This window comes from Mirounga leonina, unplaced genomic scaffold, assembly GCF_011800145.1.
Source record: "Mirounga leonina isolate KUSES-001 unplaced genomic scaffold, KU_Mleo_1.0 Mir_154, whole genome shotgun sequence".
Classification (NCBI taxonomy): domain Eukaryota; kingdom Metazoa; phylum Chordata; class Mammalia; order Carnivora; family Phocidae; genus Mirounga; species Mirounga leonina.
This window is the reverse complement of record NW_023270389.1, coordinates 397,040-418,586: the sequence shown is the minus strand read 5'-3', so window position 1 is coordinate 418,586 and position 21,547 is coordinate 397,040. Positions and strand designations below refer to the sequence as shown.

The window sequence follows — 21,547 nt, the reverse complement described above, 5'->3', positions numbered from 1 at the left end:
GCCGCCCGCGGCCCGAAGCCCGCGGCCGGCCCCCGCGGCCCGCACCGGCGGAGGGGCGCGCGCGCGCGGGAGGCGAGGGCTCCGCCGGGAGCCGGGCCGAGGAACTCACGGGCATGTTCTCGTGGGGAGGTCGTCACCGCCGGAAAGGAGCGAAAGCGGAAATCCTGCCGCTTATATCCGCCGCCAGCCGGAAGTGACGCGCGCGCGATCGGCAGCCATGCCGGAGTCCGCGCGCCGCCTCCACCAGAAACGGACGCCTCCGTGCGGGCGGCTTCCGACGGGGCTTGCTGCGCCGCGCGGGGGGGAGCGCATTAACAGGGTCGGCTGAGGAAGACGGCGCGGCCGAGCCATGCCCAGGGCTTCTCGGTGGGTTTACTTTGCCGGTTACCAACTCAGAGTGTAAAAACAGGAGAAGGAAGCCCTTCCATCGCCCGTTTCCGCAGCCTCCTGCGAGGGTGAGCCGCCGTTGAGTTTTGTCGTCTTTCCAGTCTGTTTCCTCTATGACGGCGACGTCAGACCCTGACGTAGTGCTGTCTGTGGGCAGCGCTGCGCCTGCTCCGCACGGTGTGTCGGGCGGACCCTGCGGAGGGACGCCCAGCGCAGTCCAAGAAGCCGCCCGCGGTCCCGCCAGCCCGCCGTCCGAGTCGGCGGCGCCACTTTACAGCCCCACAGCCCTTCCCGCAGATCTGCAGCAGCACGCACGCTTGACAGGACGCCTGAAGACCGAAGCATCATCTTCTCTAGTCGGACGCAGCGTTTAGAATGTCGCTGTGTCATAAGGAGGATCGAAGGTGACTCGAATGGTATCTTGGAATCACGGGAAAGGCACGTGAGTCCCAGTCAGGGGCGTGCTGGCCCAGGTCAGTTTCAGTGCTGTAACTACCCCACCGAGGCCGATTTCACACTAGCGGTGTGACATCGTTAAACACGGCGTTGGTAAGAGAGAAGCACAGTTTGTTCTCGTGGCCAGCAAGAACCGGTCGCAGCACACCCCTGAGGGGCAGAAGATCCCCCGAGGAAGTGACATTTAGGCTGAGTTCTGAAGGGGTATCAACCAAGCAGCAGCCTGGGAGAAAAGCATCCTGGGCTGAGGAAGAGCTTGTGAAGACAAAACCAAGGCCAGAACGAGCCTGCCGTCATTGAGGGAGGGAGAGGCATGGTTGCCAAAGCTCTGAGAGCTAAGGGCAAAGCTTACTGGGCTTAGGTTCCGGTGACAGCTGGTGTACAGCATAAGCACTGTTCGGAGAGGTGAGCACCGCACACACCACGCTCTGGGGATGAAGAGTCCAGATCCAGGCAAAATGCGAAGAAAAAGAATTGATGGGTTTTTATCGGAACAATTCATGAAAGCTGAAGGATTGGTAGGAGGGGGCGCCTGGGTGGCTCAGTCGTTAAGCGTCTGCCTTCCGCTCTGGCCATGGTCCCAGGGTCCTGGGATCGAGTCCCACATCGGGGTCCCCGCTCGGCGGGGAGCCTGCTTCTCCCTCTTCTGCTCCCTCTGCCTGTGCTCTCTCTTTCTCTCTCTGTCAAATAGATAAAGTCTTTATGAAAATAATTGGTAGGAGGTGGTTCGACCTGTGAGGAGAAATAGAGAAGACTCAAGGTTTGTGATACGGCCTGAAGACAGTGGGAGGTGAGAGGATGGACAAGAGGGGGATTGAATAGCTGTGTTTGAGAACGGGCAAGCATGGACACACAAGATGACAAGGATGAGCGAAGTAACAAAAGATGTCTTCTCAGAACCGGTACATTGCACAAGGACAATTCTACTGACCCACTATTAGAAAAGCAGATAGTTTGAATAATTTTTTTCCAAAGACAAAGATAAACTTGTTCTTTGTAGCCGTGTTTTCCATACTTCAGCTTTTTCGTTGCCTTTTCACAGCCCTTTCAGTGTGGTGTCAGGAGGGCAGCCTCAGGGCGGTCTTAAAGATCCGTCCCTCATCAAAAGAATGAAACCAGACATTTATAGTCCCGTTTATGTCTTCCTGAAACTGGCTTGTCAGAGAAATCACAAATAGGGTCCCAGAAGATTTGAATACTGTCGTTAATAAAGCCCAAATGTGTCTCAGTGAAAGAGAGCGAGTGTGTGTGTGTGTGTGTGTGTGTGTGTATGTGGGGCTGTGAGGAGGAGTGGTGTGGTATGGGGGCTGTGGGGGTTGGGTTGGGGTGGTGGAAGGGTGTGTGTGGTGTGATGTGTGGGGGGTGGGATGTGTGATGTGTGTGTGGTATGTGTGTATTGTGGGTATGATGTAGGTGTGGTGTGGTAGTGTGTATGATTGTGTGGTAGTGGGGTGTATGATGTTAATGTGTGATGTGTGGTATATGTATGATGCGTATGGTGTATGTGTGGTGTACATATGTGGTGTGGGTGTGATGTGTATGTGGTGTGGGTGTGTTTGTGGGTGGTATTTGTCTGTGATGTGTGTGCTGTATGTGGTGTGCATGGTGTGTGTAGTGTGTGGTATGTGGTGTGATGGGGGTCTGGGGGTGTGGTGTGTATGGTGTGATATGTGATGTGTGTATGTGGTATGTGTACGTGGTGTGTGTGTATGTGATGTGTGGTGCGTGTGTACGTGGTGTATGTGGTGTGGGGAGTTGTGTGTGTACGTGTGTGTGGTATGTGTGTCTGTGGTGTGGTATGTGCTATGTGTATGTAGTGTGTGTACGTGGGGTGTGGGGGATTGTGGGTGTGGTGCGCGTGGTGTGTACGTGGTGTGTGTACATGGTGTGTGTGTGTGTGTACGTGGTGTGTGTGTGTGTCGGGCCCATGGGGATACCTTTCCACGCCGTCCACCAGGGGGCAGACCGTCCCCACAAGTGGCTGGTGCTCCAGGGCGTCCGGCCGCGTTCCCAGGGAGCTGGGCCGGACCTGAGGGCTGGGGACCCCGGAGCCCAGAAGTGCCCCAAAGGCGTCCACCCTTGGAGTGGACCTGGGGTCCCTTGGCTCAGCGCCCCCGCTGTGGTGAGCCCCCAGTGCCAGCCCCGCCTTCAGCCTGCATCCCCCAGGTCCTGAGGCGCCCCCGTCGGTGGGCCGTGTGGCTGGCAGCGGCTCCCCCTCCTCCACAGCCACCCTGGCGCGGATTGCGGGCGAGCGGGAGGTGCCCGGCCGTCCCGGGGCAGGGGCGGGCGGCCAGGGGGTGGGGCCCACGGCAGGGCCGCCTCCCCTCTTCCCGGAGCCTGGGCGGAGAGGGAGGAAAACTTCTTCCTGGCCTGGGCTCCCGGCCGCTCCGTCTGCCAGCCCTGCGGTCCCGCCCACCGGCGCCTCCCCCGGCTCCCCAGTGTCCGCCATGGCCAAAGCCTACGACCACCTCTTCAAGTTGCTGCTCATCGGGGACTCGGGGGTGGGCAAGACTTGTCTGATCATTCGCTTTGCAGAGGACAGCTTCAACAACACCTACATCTCCACCATCGGTGAGCCCGCCGGCCGTGCCCCAGGCCCCCGGCTCCCCCCAGGCCCTCACCCCTGCATTCCACCGGCGGCGAGCCCGCTGGCCTGTCCCACACTCCCAGATCCCCCAGGCTCCCAGGTTACTAGTGGCCCCACTTTTCAGTCCCCCAGAGGGAGGCTTCTAAACTCTCAGCCCCGTCTCAGACCCATCCCCCGCACATCTCTCTGGATGGTACCCAACCTCTAACCTCTCTGAGGCCTCCAGGTAACTTCTCCGTTGTGCCAACCCCTTGTTTTCCTGGTACCATCCTTCTCCCTCATCTCCCCAAATCCACATGAATCCTTTTCTATTTCCCGCTGCGCATCTCTTCCTCACCCCCACTCGCCTAGAACACTTGACCCTCTCTGTATTTCCTGTACCCCCTCTCCCTGAACATGCTTTCCAATTCCATTAGCCTCTTTCTGTCTTGCTGAGTTTCAAACCCTCCCATTGCATCCCCACCTTACCACTTCCCAGTCTCCCTGCCCCTCAACTTAATGGAGGTGGGCAGGGTGGAACAGAGTGGCTGTCTGTGCTGGAGGGTGACCCAAGGACTGGGATGGTGAATATGCCGTCAGCCAGGCAAGGAGGGTGGGAGTGGGGGTACTTTGGGGGGCTCTGAGTCAGCCTGGTGACTCAGCCTCCTCCCTGGGCTCCCAACAGGCTCTGGGGAGGTGCCCACATTTCCACTAAGACCACTGCCTCCCCTTCTCCCTTCTTGTCTTTCTTCATCTCCTCTGGCCTGGGAAATAAAACAAGGGGAGTCTCAAAACAATTCTGGTTAGAAAAGGGAAGGAAAGGGGCACCTGGGTGGCTCAGTCGGTTAAGTGTCTGCCTTCAGCTCTGGTCATGATCCCAGGGTCCTGGGATGGAGCCCCACATCGGGCTCCCTGCTCTGTGGGGAGCCTGCTTCTCCCTCTGCCTCTGCCTGCCACTCCCCCTGCTTGTGTTCTCTCTAGCTTTCTCTCTGTCAAATAAATAAATAAATAAAATCTTAAAAGAAAAAAAAAGAAAAGGGAAAGAAAATGCCCCTCTTTCCTAGTTCAGTCTCAGGAGGACTCTTTCTTGCTTGCAAGCGTGGCCTGCTAGTTAACTCACACAAACTGGCATCATTACCTCTTTCCTGGCTCTTTATTCTATCGGGCTGGAGGGTGGCTGGAGCGTGGCTGGAGCACTGAGAGTACAGGGTTCTGGGAAAACAGAAGGGAAGAGGAATCTGAAAGTCATATTTTGAGGGAGACACTGAATTAAGAGAGCTGTCAACTGGTGCGGCTGAGTGGACCCAAGAGGTGCCTTAAGCCTCCCTGTAGAATTTCCATCACCTCCCCCTCCCAGAGCCATAACATCTCAGTAAAAACAATATGCTTACTAGACAAATACAGCTTTGAGAAAATTCTCTTTTACGCTTGCAACAAGGTTGCTTCCCAAGTGCACCCGCCTGCAGAATTCCTAGCACTGGGGCTGCTCCGTTCCCGTGTCTCCCATCGAACACCCTACGTGCCCACACGGTCTCAACTTAAGTGTGTGCGCTCCCCTCCTAGGAATTGACTTCAAGATCCGCACTGTGGATGTAGAGGGGAAGAAGATCAAATTGCAGGTCTGGTGAGTGAACCCCTAGAACTGCTGGGCACATTCCCTCATTTCCCTCCCAGCACCACTTCCCTCCCATGTTGCTTCATCTCTCTCCCTCTCCCCACCGCGCTCCTTCCGGTACTTCTCCCAGGCCACTTCCTGTCACCTCACTCAGACGACGTCATCCTTCCCACTTTCTTCCAGCTCGCTCAACTATTTTCAGCTGTTTTCTAACTCTCTTGCCTCTCCCAGCTCCAGAGCATTCTCTGAACTTGACACTAATTGTGTGCAGGGCTGCCACATGGAAATGGCATTGAAGCAGGTACACAGTAAGTAGCAGAATGGAGACTTTAAGTCTGTGAATGACGGAGGCCCAGAAAGCTGAGGATAGAGGGCTGTCCTGCCATAAGAAGCTGGAGACTCTGAAAGTGTGGAAGTGGCTGCTGGCTTGAAGAAGCTTTAGAATGCAACAGATCAGAGCAGATTGTGGTTTGGATTCTGGTTCTGCTGCAGAATGAGGTTCATTAGTTATTTAGCCTCTTGAAATCTCTGTCCTCGTTTGTAAGATGGACCATATAATGCGTCTCACAAGGGTAGGGCGAAGATGGTGCCTGGCACAGAGTAAGTGTTCAACAGATAAACCGAAAGACCTTGTTCCTTAGGTCTGTGTCATCTCCCAGCCGTCCTACCTCCTCTTCCCGCTTTACTGTTTTCTGATTCTATTCCTTTCAGCCCCACCCTGTCACGAGACCTAAATTCTTAGCAGGGGGAATTCTCTCTTTGGAGAATGATCCCCTCTCTCCTGCCCCACAAAATATTCCACTTCTTCAGGGATACAGCTGGCCAAGAGCGATTCAAGACGATAACCACTGCCTATTACCGTGGAGCCATGGTACGAGGTGTGGGTCTGGACAGGGGTGAGGCAATAGATTGGAGGTTTATGAGTCCCCAGGGGCAGGGGTTGGGCAGGGAAAAGGGGAGGGGGCACAGTGTGGGAGGTGGAGGGCCCCACATGGACTAATGGGTAGCTTCACGGGTAGAACTTGCAGGAAGCCGAAATGGGGGAATGTGGCCCAAGGCTCCATGGTGAACCCTTGCCATCCCCCAGGGCATTATCCTAGTATATGACATCACAGATGAGAAATCCTTCGAGAATATTCAGAACTGGATGAAAAGCATCAAAGAGGTAAAGACCCTCCTGAAAAGACAGGAGACTAGGTAGAACCTGGAGGGTGAGGGGACCGTGAAGGTGAGCAGGACCTATCTTACCCTTCCTACCCTTTTGCTTCCAGAATGCCTCTGCTGGGGTAGAACGCCTGCTGCTGGGGAACAAATGTGACATGGAGGCCAAGAGGAAGGTGCAGAAGGAGCAGGCTGTCAAGGTGAGGGCTGGGCCACGACAGAGTTGGATCCCAGGGGGCCTCTACCCTTTACCCACCTCTCTTCTCCCTCCACTTCGCAGCTGGCTCGGGAGCATGGGATCCGATTCTTCGAGACAAGTGCCAAATCCAGCACAAATGTGGATGAGGTGAGACCCCCCCCATGTCCACCCCCACTCCCAGAGGTGGCTGTTGCACAGCAAGCCCGTCCTCCCCTCCAGCCTGTTCTCACCACTCACTGCTTTCCCCACCAGGCTTTCAGTTCCCTGGCCCGGGACATCTTGCTCAAGTCAGGAGGCCGGAGACCGGTGAGTTGGTTCTGCTGGACTGGGCACAGCTGTGTGCACGTGTATGTGTTAGGAGTGAAACCCCAGGGGGGAGTAGTGCTAACACCGCCCCAGGGTGGGTCCCCTTCGAACAATGTATAGTCTCAGACCCCAGCCAGCTATTGTCACCCTGATCCCGGTGCCCTTCCACCTCTAGGGAAACAGCCACAAGCCCCCTGGCACTGACCTGAAAGCTTGTGACAAGAAGAACACCAGCAAGTGCTCCCTCGGCTGAGGACCCTAGGCCCGGAGGCTGAACCTGAGGGAGGCAGGGCTGTGGGTGGGCAGGGGAGAAACAGCAGGTGGGACTTGGAGGGGCTAGAGGTAGGTAGATGGTGGAAGAGTAGGGAGCAAATGGAGAAGAACACGGGAAGGCAAGAGAAGGAAAGTAGGTAGACTAGAGAGGGAAGGAGAGGCAAAGAGGAGAGAGAGGCGAGGGAATGAAAGGAGATGAGGGGGTAGGAAGAGACGGGAGAAGGAAAGAACCGGCCCTGGGGGTCAGACCTTCCCTGGGCTTTTAGGGCAGACATAAATGTAAATAAACAGTTGATTTGTTGTTACTGGATCAGGTTTTAGGATCAGGTTGTGTGAGAGGTTGGCTCACCTCACCCTCTAGGTTTGACCCCATGACTCTGCATGGTCTTGCTCACCCACACAAAGGTCCCTGGTTTGGGTGACTTTCATCATCAGACCTCATTCCTACCTCTAAGGTGGTTGGGCTGCCAGAATCGGGCTGGGTTCCTGTGACACCAGGACCTGTCCCTGAATGGATGAAGAAAAGACCAAAGAGGTCCTCTGAACCTGGAGGTCTGGACATCCTCTTTCCATGATGGGGTTTAGAGGATCCTTATGGGCAAAGCCTTGCCTGGCTTCCAGAGGACTCTTAGGCCTTCCCAGGGGAGTGACAGCTCTAGACTCGAGGAAAAAATAACAGGACCTGGTATTGTTTATCCTGTGATTTCTTCAAGCATCTCTGATTCCGCCAGCAATCCTTTTAGGTAGCTGGTAGGCATTATTTTCCACTTTTATAGATGAGGAAGATGAGACACGGAAGAAGTTCATTTAGTCATAATCTTTTTTTTAAGTATTTATTTATTAGAGAGAGGGCGCGCACGCACAAGGGCCGAGTGGGAGGGGGAGAAGCAGGCTTCCCGCTGAGCAGGTAATCTGATGCGGAGCTCAATCCCAGGACCCTGGGATCATGACCTGAGTCGAAGGCAGATGCTTCACTGACTGAGCCACCCAGGCACCCTAGTCATAAATCTTTTTTTTTTTAAAGATTTTATTTATTTATTAGAGAGAGAGATCACAAGTAGGCAGGCAGGCAGAGGAAGAGGGAGAAGCACGCTCCCTGCTGAGCGGGAAGCCTGATGCGGGACTCGATCCCAGGACGCTGGGATCATGACCTGAGCTGAAGCTTAACGACTGAGCCACCCAGGCACCCCCGAGTCATAAATCATTTTTTTTTTTTAAGATTTTATTTATTTATTTATTTGAGAGAGAGAGAGAGAAACAGCATGAGAGGGGATAGGGTCAGAGGGAGAAGCAGGCTCCCTGCCGAGCCAGGAGCCCGATGTGGGACTCGATCCCAGGACTCTGGGATCATGACCTGAGCCGAAGGCAGTCGCCCAACCAACTGAGCCACCCAGGCGCCCCCGAGTCATAAATCTTTATTGAACATTTAGTTTGTGCCAAACACAATGGTCAAGTTTGGGTGGAACTTACAAGAAGAACAAGCAAATTTTAACAAAAACAGCTCCTAAGTACTGAATAAGAAAGAGGCAAACTGCAGGCATGCAAAAGAACGACCACCCAAATACTCAGGCTTGAGGCATAGTCCCCATAAACATACACAGCCCCCTTGGACCCTTGCACAGTAGTTTCTAAACAGCAGAATTCTCTCACAGATGACGTTTTATCAGGATTAATGAAAATATCACATTTGGCTTACACAAAATACCATTAGAAGTTTAATTTACAGATAGGAAGTTCAAGGCACTTCAGGAATCCCCACACCTGTGGCATGGAAATGGATGGCACAACCTGGGGTCAGCAGCAAAGCTTTCTGTGCTGCTGTTTGTTGGTAAAACACAACACCAGGAAAAAGCCTGACCGTGCTGGGAGAAGAACTGCGGAATGACTGGATACATGTGTTACCAAACTTCTATGGGGTAAAGATCAGGCCCGGGCTCTGTAGTCAAGGATCCAGCTGGTGTGCTTTGCTCAAGGTTATGAGGAAAGGCTTGCATTTTGTGAATCCCAGGAAGAACACTGACTGACATATTCATCACACCCCAGAGCAGATGTTTTAAAATCCAGTTTCAGTGAAGAGACCTACTCAGTTGCTTGGTACACCTATAGGAAGTGAGAGCTTACGACTCTCATAGCTTGTCAAGAGACGTGGTCAGGTTTGATAAGAAGTAGTAACAGGACGCTAGAAGATTTCAGCCAAACTTTCCTAAAAGCTACTGGAAAATACTCACACCTACTTCCTGTAACATACAACTATTGACATGCACAAACAGTACCTTAAAGGAATGAGCAAATAGTCACAAGAAAAGTAAAGCTCAGGCTCAACTCCCACCTAATAATGACCTTTCCACAGTCTGATTGTTTCTGCTCTTGAGGGGCCAGCTCTACATCTGATGGGAAGACAGAATTCATGGGACATAGCACTGGTTATAGTTAATCCTAAAATGAAGTGCTGTAGCCCTTAGGGCTGTGGGGTGGAGGGAGCAGCTGTTGTATTTAGGCTAGGAAGACTTCTTGAGACAGGAGAATGTGGGGTAGGGCTAACAAAAAAGTCTGGGGACAAGCCCTTTCATCTTGAGAAGTGGGGGACAGATTACTATTAGTGACCATATTTATATGAATTTAAGTACCTCCTTGAACTTACACGGTCTGATTGTCTGGGAGGCTGTAAACCTACGTATATGTAAAATTAGGAGGAAAAGACAGGCAGAGTTCGGTAGTGAACCCAGAGTGCAGGCCAAGTCTCTGCAATTCTGGGTACATCCGTATGGAGGTTTCACTCCACGTGGCTGGAAAGCAGGGATGAATCTTTGGCCTTGGAATTGAACGTCTGGGCTCTCCCACCCACTCGCTGGGTGACCTTGGAAATCACTTCTACGCGGAACTTACAAAATAGGGACAACACCGGACTCCTCAGGATTACTGAAGACCAAAATGACCTCAGTGTTGAATTCAAAAGTAGGATAGTAATGGGACCCAATGCAATCAGAGGATAAAGGAGATACTTAACGACACAGTTCATTCGCGTCTCGCCGAAAACCCCGGCAACTGCGCGTTAACCTTTCCGTTTGAGAGACCCCTGGGAGGCGGACGGCGCCGGCAGGTCCCGCCTCGATGCTTCCCGGGACTCCCACGGGCGGGAGCCGGAGGCCGGAGGCCGGAGGAGCTCCTCAGAGCCCCAGAGCCCCAGAGCCGGGGGCAGGCGGGAATCAGCCGGGCCCGGGCGCCGGCGTCTCGGCCGGGGCGCGGGAGCCCCTCCCCTCGGGGCCGGGGTTCAGGCCCCGCGTGCGGCGCAGGGATTACGCAAAAAAATAGCTGAAGAACAGACGAGCACGCGAGAAGACGACTCCGCGCCTCGGGAGGAGAAGGCGCGGTGTCGCCTCGCCGCCGGGACCGTCGGGGCAGGACGTTCTCGGAGGCAGCGACGGACTGCCCCTTCCGTGCCGCTGCTCACCCCGCCCGGAACGGGCCGACGGGCGACTGCCCGGGGCGCAGCGGACCCCGGCGAGCGGCGCGAGCCCGGCCCGCGGGCGCCAGCCGGCCGCTACCCGCGCGCCTGCGCCGAGCGGCCCGGCCGCGGGAACCCTCCCGGTCCCGGCATCCCCCGCGGCTGCGCGTCTCCCCCACGCCGTCCGCGGGCCCGGCATCCTCCGCGGGGAAGACGGCCGCGGCGGGCGCGGCCCCGGCGGGGACGGGGCGCTAGGCCGAACGCCCCGCCGCCTGTCCCGAGGGCCGTGCGGGCCCGAAGAAGCGAGCTCACGGCCCAGTCCCACACATGCGCGCTGGCTTCTCTTGCCGTGGGCGTGGGGACGTCCCAGTAGTGCCTTTGCCCTGATAGGCAGTCCCAGCACTTCGCAGCCGTGACCTGAACCCCCCGGAGGCTGCCGTGTGAGCGCTCCGACGGAGGCTCAAGGCCGGTCAAGCAAGTCCCTCCGTCCCGGCCCGCGCGACACCGAGCCCTCCATGCCTGCGGGCGGACAGAGGCGGGGCCTCCCCCAGGGCAGCCACCTCTGCTGGTTGCTCTGCGTTTTCACCTTAAAGCTCTGGTGAGGAGAGGCTGAGGGCTGAGGAGGGCAGGGGCGGGAGGACCGCGTCGTCCGCGCCCCGGGGGCAGGGGTGGGGGCGGGGAGGGAGTGCGCGATCCTGCCCCGCGGAGGTGGGGGCTTCCCTGTTTTCTAGCTTCTGATTTGTGCCTCCCCACCCCCACCCTGCTTCCTCGCTGCAGCCAAGCCGAGGCTCCTGTGCGGGCGGAGCCGCTGTCAGGTGGGTGATGGTGTGGCCACTCGACACCCCCGTAGTGTTCTTGTGACATCCTCCCATGTAGCGGGAGCACAGGTGGGAAAGGGTGGCGCCACGTGCAAGGAAGCGTTCAGCTGAGAAGTTGGGTGGGCAGCGCCTTTGGGAGAGAGGTTTTCTAAGTGACGCCCGGGGCTGGCATTTCTCTCCCTTCTTAGTGAGCACCTCAAATTTGCCGTGCTGGCTGGTGGAAGAATTTGTGGTGGCGGAAGAATGTGCTCAATGTTCTAATTTCCAGGCTGTGAGTATTTATTCTCTCTTTTTTTTTTTAAGATTTTATTTATTTATTTGACAGAGAGAGAGACACAGCGAGAGAGGGAACACAAGCAGGGGGAGTAGGAGAGGGAGAAGCGGGCTTCTGGCCCAGCAGGGAGCCCGATGCAGGGCCGGATCCTGATGAGCCGAAGGCAGATGCCCAACTGACTGAGCCACCCAGGCGCCCCTAAAGATTTTATTTTAAGTAAGCTCTACTCCAGTGTAGGGCTGGAGCTCATAACCCTGAGATCAAGAGTCAAATGCTGACTGAGCCAGCCAGGCACCCCAGTCATGATCACTTTTAATCCAGTAAGCTCCAGAACCTGTCCTTGTTTCTCTTAGACTGTTGCTTCTAAAGTGTTCTTTTTTTTTTTTTAAAGACTTTATTTGACAGAGAGACAGACAGCGAGAGAGGGAACACAAGCAGGGGGAGTGGGAGAGGGAGAAGCAGGCCTCCTGCGGAGCAGGGAGCCCAATGCGGGGCTCAATCCCAGGGCCCCGGGATCATGACCTGAGCCGAAGGCAGACGCTTAACGACTGAGCCACCCAAGCGCCCCTCTAAAGTGTTCTTTCTAATATGTTTATCATCATGCAACCAATATATCCACCATCCCCATTAGAACTCTTTGTTGGTTCTCTGTTGCCCACCAGCGCTGAGCCATAGCAATTGGACACCTGCCCCTTCTGAATGGCATTCTTTCTGCTTCTGCTGCCCTTACCTGACATGTGCTTTGGTCCTTTTCTCCTGACAGAAAACCACCCCTGAATGTGGTTCCACAGGGTATGTGGAGAAAATCACATGCAGCTCATCTAAGAGGAGTGAATTCAAAAGGCAAGTGTTGTTTCTCATCTTGAAACCTCCTAGATCACCTTTTCTGTTCTTGTGATTTTAGGCAGACTAATAGCCTCACATTTTTCTGTCTGGAGGTAGTGTGGTATATTGGAAGAGGGGGGAACCAAAGTATTTGAACCCAAGTTCCAGCTCTACTTCTCAGCACTATATCATTGGTCTTATTTTCTCATCAGTAGAATTGGTTAATACCAGCTTTGTTTACCTCACTAGAAAATAAGTTGAACAATATATTTGAGTGGGATTTGTGTAGGGGAAACATGTTAGAAGGCTGACTGTGGCTTTTCCTCCTTTCCCCTCAGATGTATCTTGGTTAGGCCTCACTAGAAAGGAGATTGGAGGGAGAGGTGGTCCAGCCTTCCCTGGGAATAACTGTTTCTTCCTGCTCTTAGCTGCCGCTCAGCTCTGATGGAACAACACTTATTCTGGAAATTTGAAGGGGCCATTGTGGGTGTGGCCTTGGTCTTCGCTTGCCTTGTCATCGTTCGTCAGCGACAGCTGGACAGAAAAGCTCTGGAAAAGGTCCGGAAGCAAATCGAGTCCATATAGCTACCTTCCACTCTTTGATAGAGGTCTTAGGGATTGTACCTCGAACACAGACAGTAGAATGAACGGACTTGTACCCTTCATTCTTGGGAAGTTGTGGTGGCACCTCCTTCTCTGTCTCTTGTCTAGATCATTAACGAGCAAAGTATAGAATAGTTTTCTTCTCTATTATAATTTGGTTTGGGACAGGAAGTTCTGGTGGCAGAAATGGAATAGCAGCTTTAGGCCCCAGTTTACCAACTACCTATCTTCCCCTTTTTCTGGTACTTATTTAAAATTTTCAGGATATAATTTCAGCAAAAAAGTTTTATTTCTCAGCCAAAACCTCTGTTTCCCCCAACCCTAACCCCAAAGAAAAAATAAAATTGCAGATGTGTAACAAAAGTATCTGAAATGCCTCCTCACATAGCCTGGGCCTTGGGGTACAGACGCTTAGGAGGTCTTGAAATGATTCAGACCCCTGAGGCCAAAGAACTCTGAATGGGAATCCCAGGGGGAACCAGAGCCATGGGGGAATCCTGGATTCCTTATTGCAGCTGGGAAGTGGGCTGGGAAATGTTCTAGCTCACATCTCATCTGCATGCAGGCCAGTTCTGGCATGCCCACTGGGGTCTGTCTTCCCTCCCATCTTCTCCAGCAGGGTCCTTGTTGAGCTATTTACACCCTTGACCCTAGGTGGCTCCTCCAATCTGGACTCTACCACTATGGTCTTCAAATTTTCTGTCATGTCCTTGTGAGTCAGGATATTTCTGGAAATCACTGTGGGGTGAAAGAAAAAGGGCAGTAACAGAGTGCTCCCGTGGGTGGGGGATCCTAGACAGGACACGACCTCCCTCCCACCTCTTGACTACCCTGGAAAACCCCACCCTGCCCCTGCCTCACCTCCATGAGGCTGGTGATCCTCAGTCCCAGCTTCCTGGAGACCCTGCAAGGGGCTGACACTGGGCAGGACGATGAGAGCCAGAGAAAAAAGAAGGATCTGGAGAAAGCAAAAGGACACTTGGACTGTGGGGACACTAAAGGAAGAGACCCAAGGGCAGCATGAACAGAGGGCAGTTGGAATCATCAGGGATGGGAAGGTGGATATGGTTGGGAGTGGGGGGAGATGGGAAGTAGAGAGTACCAGAACACAAGTGCTGGTCTGGGCAGCTTTGTTGGAGGTTTGGGCAATGAGCATCTGCAGCTGGCGGAGCTGAGTTACCAGGGAGCTGGGGAAGGAGGAATGAAGAATCAGCTCTCCTGGGAGCTGGTGCCCCTGTGTGCCACTCGCCCTTCCCCCCCGGGGGCGCACACTATGCTTTCACTTACATATTGTGCCTCTCCAGCTCCTGGACTTTTTTCTGTAGTTCCTGGTTCTGTGCAGAACAGGCAGCCGCCCTAGGGAGTGTGGAAAGGTAGGACAGTCTACAATCAGGTGGTCCCTGACCTTGCCTGCCTTGGTAAGGAAGGATGCCCAGACATGGCCCACAGGGGGCCAGACATGTAAGTCCACACATACCTGCTCTCTAGCCCGTCGATGTACTCTTTCTTCCGTCGCCGACTGTCCTGAGCTGACTGCTTGTTACGGATCTTCCTCCTGACCTTCTTGAGGACCCTCTCCTCTGCCTAGGGGCCCAGGGTGTGTCAGTCCTGGGCCCCTAACCTCCCTCAATTCCCCACTTGCCCCTGTAATCCTGGCTCTTCAGAGGCCATGATGGGGCCACTGGGTTGGGGTTGGGATGCCCTTTGGGGAAGCATGTTACCTTGGTGAGGGGCAGGTGAGTGGGCAGGGAAACCCCTTCCTGTCCCAGCAGATGCTTCTCCTCCTCTGTCAGGAACAAGGTTTGACAGGGCAGCTGGTGGAGAACAGAGATCAATGAGAGGGGGAGAGGGTCTTCCCTTTCCCATTACCCAAGGCCACTCCCCCTGCATGCCTTCGGGCGAGAGTTTCTCATTTGCACTAAGGAATAAGTAACCATGAAAATGAGGTGAGGGAAGGGACCTTCATTCAGACAGGCTCTGGACCAAGCCAAAGGGGCCTCCTGGGGCTATGAAGGGAGAAAAGAGGGCTTGTGTTACATCCTTTGCCCCCAGACTTAGGACCTTGGCACTCTGAGCAAACTAGGGAGGGCTTGTTCTGGTCTACACCTCCCCAGACCTTAAGGGTTTTTTAGAGACAGGGAGGAACTCACTAAGGTGGGGTTTACTTAATCTCACAGCAAGCAAATGATTCACTTTTGACCACTAACTTCCATTTGGCAGAGTGTGTTGTCTCATCAGGGTCAACCTCAGGGAGCTTCCTGGGGTAGTGACCGGTTTTCCCTCAGAGTTTGAGCCCCACTTTCAAGACTGAAGCTCTGTCTCCTCTCAAAGAACTCCCAAGAGCCACGAGATTTAGCAGCTTCTCGTAACACAGTATGTGGGGCAGGTAGGTGACATCTGATGAACCTGAGCCTGTAACTGAGTAAGCTGCCTTTCTGCTACTCCTTTTTGAAATATTTATGCTTCACTTTGACTTCAAAGGAATTTGTTTCTGCTATTGACTCCTGATGGTCTTTGGCTTTTAGCCAAACCATTTCTTGTCTTGCATTTTCTTGATGATCCCTTCTTGCTCCCCTGAAACCACAAACTCCCCAGTATTTTGATGTGAACACAAGCCTAGAAGCATCAGACTTCTTAAGGTCCCTCAATCCTGAGCTGCTTGGCTTGGACTCTGGTCCCAGCTTCAACCACAGACTGGCAGGAAAGCTAGAACCTGTTCCTATGTTTTGCACACAAGCAGTTCTTTCCAGTGACTGTTGGTCAACAGTGACCTGAGCAAGACTCCTTCTCACCCCCCTGCTGGAAGCAGTGCAGCCAGCCTTCCGAAGGCACCCGGTGTGTGACCCCCTGGGCAGTGGGCGCAGCTGCACGGTTGTTCCAGCAGAAACTTCTACACCTTGTGCCTCCGAGCAGGCTGAATTCCCAGGCAGCCCATCCCACTCCGTGTTCTGACCTGTGGCTGAGTAAACTGCACACAAGTTCTGGGCTTTCTCCCAGGCCCTTTCCCCAGATTGCCTCATCCTACCTTCTCCTTAATTATCACCACCTTACCTCTAAGGGCTTCTGTCTCCCTTGTCCTTTCCCGCTCTTAGTTGCTCATGCCTCTCTGATCTTCAGGCCCACAAAAATTGGGGCAAAGAGTTTAGCATCAGTTACCCCCCTCCCTCGCCCCCTTTCCCCTATCTGTGTGGGTACATATCGCTGTATCCAGGGGTACTGGATCTGGCTGACTGAAGACTCACCAGGGTCACAGGAGGCACTGGGTTTACAGTGCCCGCTCTGGGCAGGGTGTGAGTGTGAGCATCAAGGGGCAGCTCGAGGACCGTGCAGGCATCAGGCACCATAAGTGGTGGGCTTCGCTGATCTGAGGGAGACACAGGTAGCTAGGAGAAAGGAGATGAAGGGTATACCCTAATGGCAGCAGGGCCTGGGGAGAGGCACAGGTTGGCGAAACCCCTTAGCCCCAGGACTAGGGCTGGACCTGAAAGGCCATTGTCCCCTTCCCACAAAGAACACTGACCTAGCTGGAGAGAGATGAGCCCTACAGCTGGCCCAGCTTCCCCTTGCATCCTCTCCAGGCCCCCTGCCTCATAGATAACCTCATAGAGAGCAGGGGAATTGGGTGCTTTGGGGGCAGGAGGACTGTCTGGATGGCCAGGGTCCTCGGAGATTCCACTGTCACTACCAGGAGATGCTTCTGAGCAGTACACTTCATTGGGATCAATGAAAAGCTTCAGGAAATCTTCAGGCTCACTCTCTTGAAGGTCCTACAGTATAAGAGAGTGGATATGTGTACAGAGAAGCGTTCTGGAGAGCTACCTGACATCAGACCCAGATCCGTCCCGCTTCAATTTCAGTCCTCTGTGTCCTTGGACATGGGGGTAGTTACAGCTCATGTCCACCCTAGGGGCTTGGCTCGGCCCACCCTCTCCTGCGTTCCTCACACTCACACAGCCACGGCTCCCGCTGGGCTCCCAGCCTCGAAGCCCCTGTTCTTGGAGCTTAGTCCCTGGGACCTCTGGAGGGGGGCAGTGGAGTCCCAGCTCCAGGAAGGCTCCTGTTGAGACCTCTTCTGGGGGCTCCAGCCACACGTCCAGCAGGTCGGGGGTTCGGAAGTCCATCCTGCGGGGAGAGCTGCAGGAGGGTCAGAGCACCCTCCCCACACAGCTGCTGGGTTCCCCCTTCCTCACCTGCCACCCGGGGATCTCCTATCACCCCCCTTCCTCACCTGCCACCCGGGGATCTCGCCTCCGGCCTTATCTCTGCTTCAAACGAACGGGCCCACCGCCTCCGTGCTGTTCCAAAGAGCCCAGCCCTGCCAAGCCCGCCCAGCCCGCGGGCTGCCCGGAACACCGCCGCTCTTCTTCCTTCCAGGATCTCGCATCCTGGACCGGCCCAGCCAAGCCCCGCCCCCAGCCTGACACCCGGAGTGCAAAGTGGGTTGCCCCTGGCCGGGAGCCACGGCGGGGGCCTGCACCTGCGAGCTGGGGGTTGGGAGCCTAGGCGTCCGCAAACTGGACTTCCGGAAGGCGCCGGCAGCCTCGCCCTCTCTGCCTGTTTCTCCTAGCGGCAGCAAATCTTCCTGGGAGTTTGGGGGCTCTTTAGGGAAGGACGGTGATGGCTGTGACCGGCGCACACGAAGTGCCTTTTCTCCTGCCGTCACTTGTGTCAGACGAGCGCACGACAGGCTGGAAAACAAAACCGGAAGGCGGCGACCCGGCCGCCGGAGACTCGCGGAGGCACCCCCCCCCCCCCAGTCCCGAGGCGCTCTTTCCACTCTCGGGCCTGATTGGACGCAAGAGGTTTGAGGGGCAGGATATGGAGCCAATGGGAGTGCCGTCTCGAGGCAGGCTGCGCGCTGACTGGCCGGGGGGCTGCCGAGGGAGGCGGGCTACCGCGCTGGCCGCCCGGGAGGATACCGAGGCCCCGCGGCTGCGAGTCCGGGGGACAGGTGCGGAGAAGCTGGGAAGTTCCGAGGACGCCGGGCGGGGTGTGCGGGGGCGGGGGTAGAGGAGCGGCCGCCTTTGCTTCCGCTTGCCGCGTGACTGCCGGGCCCTGCTTAGGACCCGGGCGAGGGTGACTAACCTGTCGGCCCAGCTGGAGCTTTGAGCGCGGAAAGTCGCGCCCAGTCTGCATCTGCGCGTTGGCTGCTGTGTCCACGCTCCCGGGGCTCCGCTAACTGGCGGGGCGGGGCGGGGGCTCGAGGGGCTGGGAAACTGAGAGGTTAAAAAGGCATTGAGGCTCGGTGTGGGAATTTGTCTTAGTGGGTGTCATTGCCAACAGTAGTATGTGTCCTGCATTTATATAGTTCACAAATTTTCATAAACATTGTTCTCTCATTTAATCTCTGAAGTAGACGGGGCAGGAAATATTTTACTAACTTTACCGATGAAGAGACAGAGATCGTGATTAGAAGGTAGTAATACCAAGACTCGTGATTGTTTGCCTTGGCCTAGTGACTGATGGGCGAGGAATTCATTTCAAATATAGTAATGGAGCTACCCTCTGTGAATAAAGCAGGAAAGTTTGGGGTGTGGATCCAGAATTCAAACTGGTATTCTTCCTTTCCTTTCCTTTCCTTTCCTTTCCTTTCTTTTCTTTCTTCTTTCTTTCATTTTATTTATTTGACAGAGAGAGAGACAGCGAGAGAGGGAACACAAGCCAGGGGAGTGGGAGAGGGAGAAGCAGGCTTCCCGCTGAGCAGGGAGCCCGTTGTGGGGCTCCATCCCAGGACGCCAGGATCATGACCTGAGCCGAAGGCAGACGCTTAACGACTGAGCCACCCAGGTGCCCCTCAAACTGGTATTCTCCTCATGAAAATTGTATGTGCTGAGGGTAAAGACAGGAACAGGATTGAATATTTATTGAGTAACTATCAGATGCTCAGGCATTTTCACATCACTCATATAATTCTCACAGCAAGTCATAGCTGGAAAAGAGAAGTAACTTTCTCAAGGTTACTCTGTAAGTAGAACCAGGGTTTGGATGCCTGAGCCTACATTCTTTGCACTATACTAAGCTATCTTGCTGGGGCTTTCTCAAATTTCCTGCTCATCTTCCTGCATTCCTGCTCAAGTAGTGAGGAGACAAAGCAGGCTTCCTAGATCGATGCAGAGCTCGAAGGAAAGAAGAGCTGTCCTTGCCTAGATCCTTCCTAGAGTAAGAAAGGTTTCAAAGGGCTTCCTGCAGGTTGCAAGTGCAAAGGTGATTACGAGGAAAATATAATCAGCTTCCATTAATTAGAACTGGAAGGAACCTCTGGCATCATCTTCTAATCTGACTTCCCTCTTTCACCTGCTTTATCAAGTTCTGAGAGGAAAGAGGACTTGCTTAAGATCACACATCAGGGGCGCCTGGGTGGCTCAGTTGTTAAGCGTCTGCCTTCGGCTCAGGTCGTGATTCCAGGGTCCTGGGATCGAGCCCCGCATCGAGCCCCGCATCGAGCCCCGCATCGGGCTCCCTGCTCCGCGGGAAGCCTGCTTCTCCCTCTCCCACTCTCCCTGCTTGTGTTCTCTCTCTCTTGCTATCTCTCTGTCAAATAAATAAATAAAATCTTAAAAAAAAAATCACACATCAAATTAAGGTAGAGGAATGCCTGGCTAGCTCAGTCAGTGAAACAGGCCACTTTTGATCTCAGGGTTGTGAGTTTAAGCCCCACGTTTGGCGTAGACCTTACTTTAAGAAAAATTTTGGGGCCGCCTGGGTGGTTCAGTCATTAAGCGTCTGCCTTAGGCTCAGGTCATGATCCCTGGGTCCTGGGATCCAGGCCCGCATCGGACTCCGTGCTCAGCGGGAAGCCTGCTTCTCCCTCTCCCACTCCCCCTGCTTGTGTTCCCTCTCTCGCTGTATCTCTCTCTGTCAAATAAATAAAGTCTTAAAAAAAAAAAAGAAAAATTTTTACAAAATACACACATAAAAAAATTAATATTAAAAAAAACAAATTGGGGTGCCTGGGTGGCTCCGTCAGTTAAGCGTCCGACTCTTGATTTTGGCTCAGGTCATGGAATTGAGTTCTGAGTTGGGCTCTGCCCTCAGCGGGGAGACTGCTTCAGGATTCTCTCTCTCACTCTGCCCCTCTCTGCTCACTCTCTCTCTCTCAAATAAATAAAATCTTAAAAAAAAAAAAATTAAGGTAGAGCTGGGACAAGTACCCAGGTGTCCTGTCTCCCAGTCCATGATTCCTTGTTAATGTTACTAATTATCAATAATTTTAAGAGGTGCCTGGGTGACACAGTCGGTTAAGCATCCAACTCTTGGTTTCGGTTTGGGTCACGATCTCCAGGTCTTGGGATCAAGCCCTGAGACAGGCTCTGTGTTCAGCATGGAGTTTGCCTGAGATTCTCTCTCCCTTTCCTTCTGTCCCTCCCATTCATGCTGTCTCTGTCTCTCTCTAAAATAAATAATCTTTAAAAAATAATAATCTTGAAAGCATAATTTACCACAAACTGCAGCTTGCACAATATTCTCTCAAATAATTAGGAGTTTCCTCTTTTTTTAATTTTTAAAAATTTTAAAAATTTTAATTTATTTGAGAGAGAGCGCGCACAAGCCTGGGGGAGGGGCAAAGGGAGAGGGAGAAGCAGGCTCCCCCCTGAGCAGGGAGCCGGATGTGAGGCTCTTGATGCCAGGACCCTGGGATCATGACCTGAGCTGAAGGCAGATGCTTAACTGACTGAGCCACCCAGGCGCCCTAACGCAATAATAATTATTAAATGATGGTACAGTACTATCCCGTTTCACCTACATCCTGATCTTAGAGTCCTATCTGATTCCTTTCTCCTGGGCTCTCTCCCTCAAAAAGTCCTCACATTCCCTCTTAGGGAAGTTTCTGGCCTCCATTTCCACAGCCTTAGAGACATTACTCCCGCCTCTTCTTGAGACAATGAGGTCTTTTCGCCTTTGAAAAGACTAGGCTGAGCCCCCTTCTTTATTTCCTCTTTTATATCCTACCCTCCCATGGGGTTAGAAGATTCTGATAGCACAGGGAATGTGGGTCAAAAGGATCCAGGCTAAGGAAACAATGAGGGTCCTGAGTTGAAAATACTTTGGTGCAATCAAGGAACAGAAAAGAGAAGGGAGGCCAGCAGGGCTGGGGTCAGAGGAGTTGCAGAGTTCAAGGTGAGTTTGAGAGAACCCTGTTAGATGCCCTGAGGCATGGTAAGGATGGTAAGTTGGAGCCAGCTGAGAGCAGCTCTTCACTGGGCAGGTTTTGGGCCACCCCTGTGCTGGGTCCCACCAGTTCCCTGCACACTCTCAGAGAAGACGGAAGGCTGCACAAAAGTGCGCTCAGGCCACTGGTAGTCAAGAAGGGATGATTTTCAAGAAATGCCCTCTCTTCGCTATTTCCTTTTTCCAATTCTGCCTTGTCTTTTTCCTTTGTTGTGGGTGCCGGAGAGGGAAGTCAAGCAAGGAAGTCAGTCCTAAGAAGAGAATGTTTTCCCTCTGGCGCCAAGGTGCGCGGAAAGGGTCTTAGAGTCTTCCAAGAGATGGTTAAGAAGACGCTGCCCAAGACCAGGAAGAAAACCTCAGCGATGCAGAGCGGAAGACTTGGGAATGCGGGGTGGGCTCGGACTCCCGCCTCGCCCGCGGGTGTTCTAGCTTCCGGCCAGCCGGGCCAGT

General features: G+C 53.9%; 4 protein-coding genes across 7 annotated transcripts in view; 2 read left to right on the top strand and 2 right to left on the bottom strand.

Moving 5' to 3' along the window:
• Window positions 1-216, bottom strand: part of RPS27 (ribosomal protein S27) — a 1,584-nt gene extending 1,368 nt beyond the window's left edge. The window contains exon 1 of the mRNA XM_035009648.1: window positions 110-216. Coding sequence (XP_034865539.1) covers window positions 110-115 — 6 coding nt within the window. The 5' untranslated portion in view covers window positions 116-216. The remainder of the gene's footprint in view (window positions 1-109) is intronic.
• A 2,961-nt stretch (window positions 217-3,177) lies between these two features.
• On the top strand, window positions 3,178-7,273 carry RAB13 (RAB13, member RAS oncogene family). Of its 2 annotated transcripts, none has more exons than XM_035009646.1 (8): window positions 3,178-3,414; window positions 4,973-5,033; window positions 5,835-5,895; window positions 6,112-6,189; window positions 6,296-6,385; window positions 6,466-6,531; window positions 6,637-6,690; window positions 6,866-7,273. In XM_035009646.1, the coding sequence occupies exons 1-8, from the start codon at window positions 3,291-3,293 to the stop codon at window positions 6,941-6,943; spliced, it is 612 nt and encodes a 203-aa protein (XP_034865537.1). In that variant the 5' UTR covers window positions 3,178-3,290; the 3' UTR covers window positions 6,944-7,273. The 2 variants fall into 2 exon arrangements, with proteins under 2 accessions (XP_034865537.1, XP_034865538.1); XM_035009647.1 differs by having other exon boundaries at window positions 3,397-3,414; window positions 5,256-5,895.
• A 3,326-nt stretch (window positions 7,274-10,599) lies between these two features.
• On the top strand, window positions 10,600-13,292 carry JTB (jumping translocation breakpoint). Its single transcript, XM_035009645.1, has 5 exons — window positions 10,600-11,006; window positions 11,186-11,223; window positions 11,415-11,497; window positions 12,264-12,343; window positions 12,754-13,292. The coding sequence occupies exons 1-5, from the start codon at window positions 10,924-10,926 to the stop codon at window positions 12,908-12,910; spliced, it is 441 nt and encodes a 146-aa protein (XP_034865536.1). The 5' UTR covers window positions 10,600-10,923; the 3' UTR covers window positions 12,911-13,292.
• Window positions 13,196-17,616, bottom strand: CREB3L4 (cAMP responsive element binding protein 3 like 4). Of its 3 annotated transcripts, none has more exons than XM_035009640.1 (10): window positions 17,157-17,616; window positions 16,879-17,062; window positions 16,449-16,695; window positions 16,171-16,292; window positions 14,650-14,742; window positions 14,406-14,512; window positions 14,216-14,284; window positions 14,031-14,115; window positions 13,790-13,886; window positions 13,196-13,666 (listed from the first exon to the last, which is right to left on the bottom strand). In XM_035009640.1, exons 2-10 carry the CDS (start codon window positions 17,047-17,049, stop codon window positions 13,473-13,475), a joined length of 1,185 nt encoding a protein of 394 aa, XP_034865531.1. In that variant the 5' UTR covers window positions 17,050-17,062; window positions 17,157-17,616; the 3' UTR covers window positions 13,196-13,472. The 3 variants fall into 3 exon arrangements, with proteins under 3 accessions (XP_034865531.1, XP_034865530.1, XP_034865532.1); XM_035009639.1 differs by lacking the exon at window positions 17,157-17,616 and adding an exon at window positions 17,119-17,129 and having other exon boundaries at window positions 16,873-17,050; XM_035009641.1 differs by lacking the exon at window positions 16,449-16,695 and having other exon boundaries at window positions 16,171-16,311.
• Between the last annotated feature and the right edge of the window lie 3,931 nt (window positions 17,617-21,547).

What these genes read in the sequence shown, in the direction of transcription:
- RAB13 (XM_035009646.1), top strand. Translation starts at nt 3,291, where the DNA reads ATGGCCAAAGCCTACGACCACCTCTTCAAGTTGCTGCTCATCGGGGAC. An exon ending in CACCTACATCTCCACCATCG is followed by an intron (nt 3,415 to 4,972) that starts GTGAGCCCGCCG and finishes CTCCCCTCCTAG; the next exon opens with GAATTGACTTCAAGATCCGC. An exon ending in AGTCAGGAGGCCGGAGACCG is followed by an intron (nt 6,691 to 6,865) that starts GTGAGTTGGTTC and finishes TTCCACCTCTAG; the next exon opens with GGAAACAGCCACAAGCCCCC.
- JTB (XM_035009645.1), top strand. Translation starts at nt 10,924, where the DNA reads ATGCCTGCGGGCGGACAGAGGCGGGGCCTCCCCCAGGGCAGCCACCTC. An exon ending in GTTTTCACCTTAAAGCTCTG is followed by an intron (nt 11,007 to 11,185) that starts GTGAGGAGAGGC and finishes TCCTCGCTGCAG; the next exon opens with CCAAGCCGAGGCTCCTGTGC. An exon ending in GCGGGCGGAGCCGCTGTCAG is followed by an intron (nt 11,224 to 11,414) that starts GTGGGTGATGGT and finishes CTCCCTTCTTAG; the next exon opens with TGAGCACCTCAAATTTGCCG.
- CREB3L4 (XM_035009639.1), bottom strand. Translation starts at nt 17,049, where the DNA reads ATGGACTTCCGAACCCCCGACCTGCTGGACGTGTGGCTGGAGCCCCCA. An exon ending in CAGTGCCTCCTGTGACCCTG is followed by an intron (nt 14,743 to 16,170) that starts GTGAGTCTTCAG and finishes GTTCTCCACCAG; the next exon opens with CTGCCCTGTCAAACCTTGTT. An exon ending in GAGCTGGAGAGGCACAATAT is followed by an intron (nt 14,116 to 14,215) that starts GTAAGTGAAAGC and finishes CTCCTTCCCCAG; the next exon opens with CTCCCTGGTAACTCAGCTCC.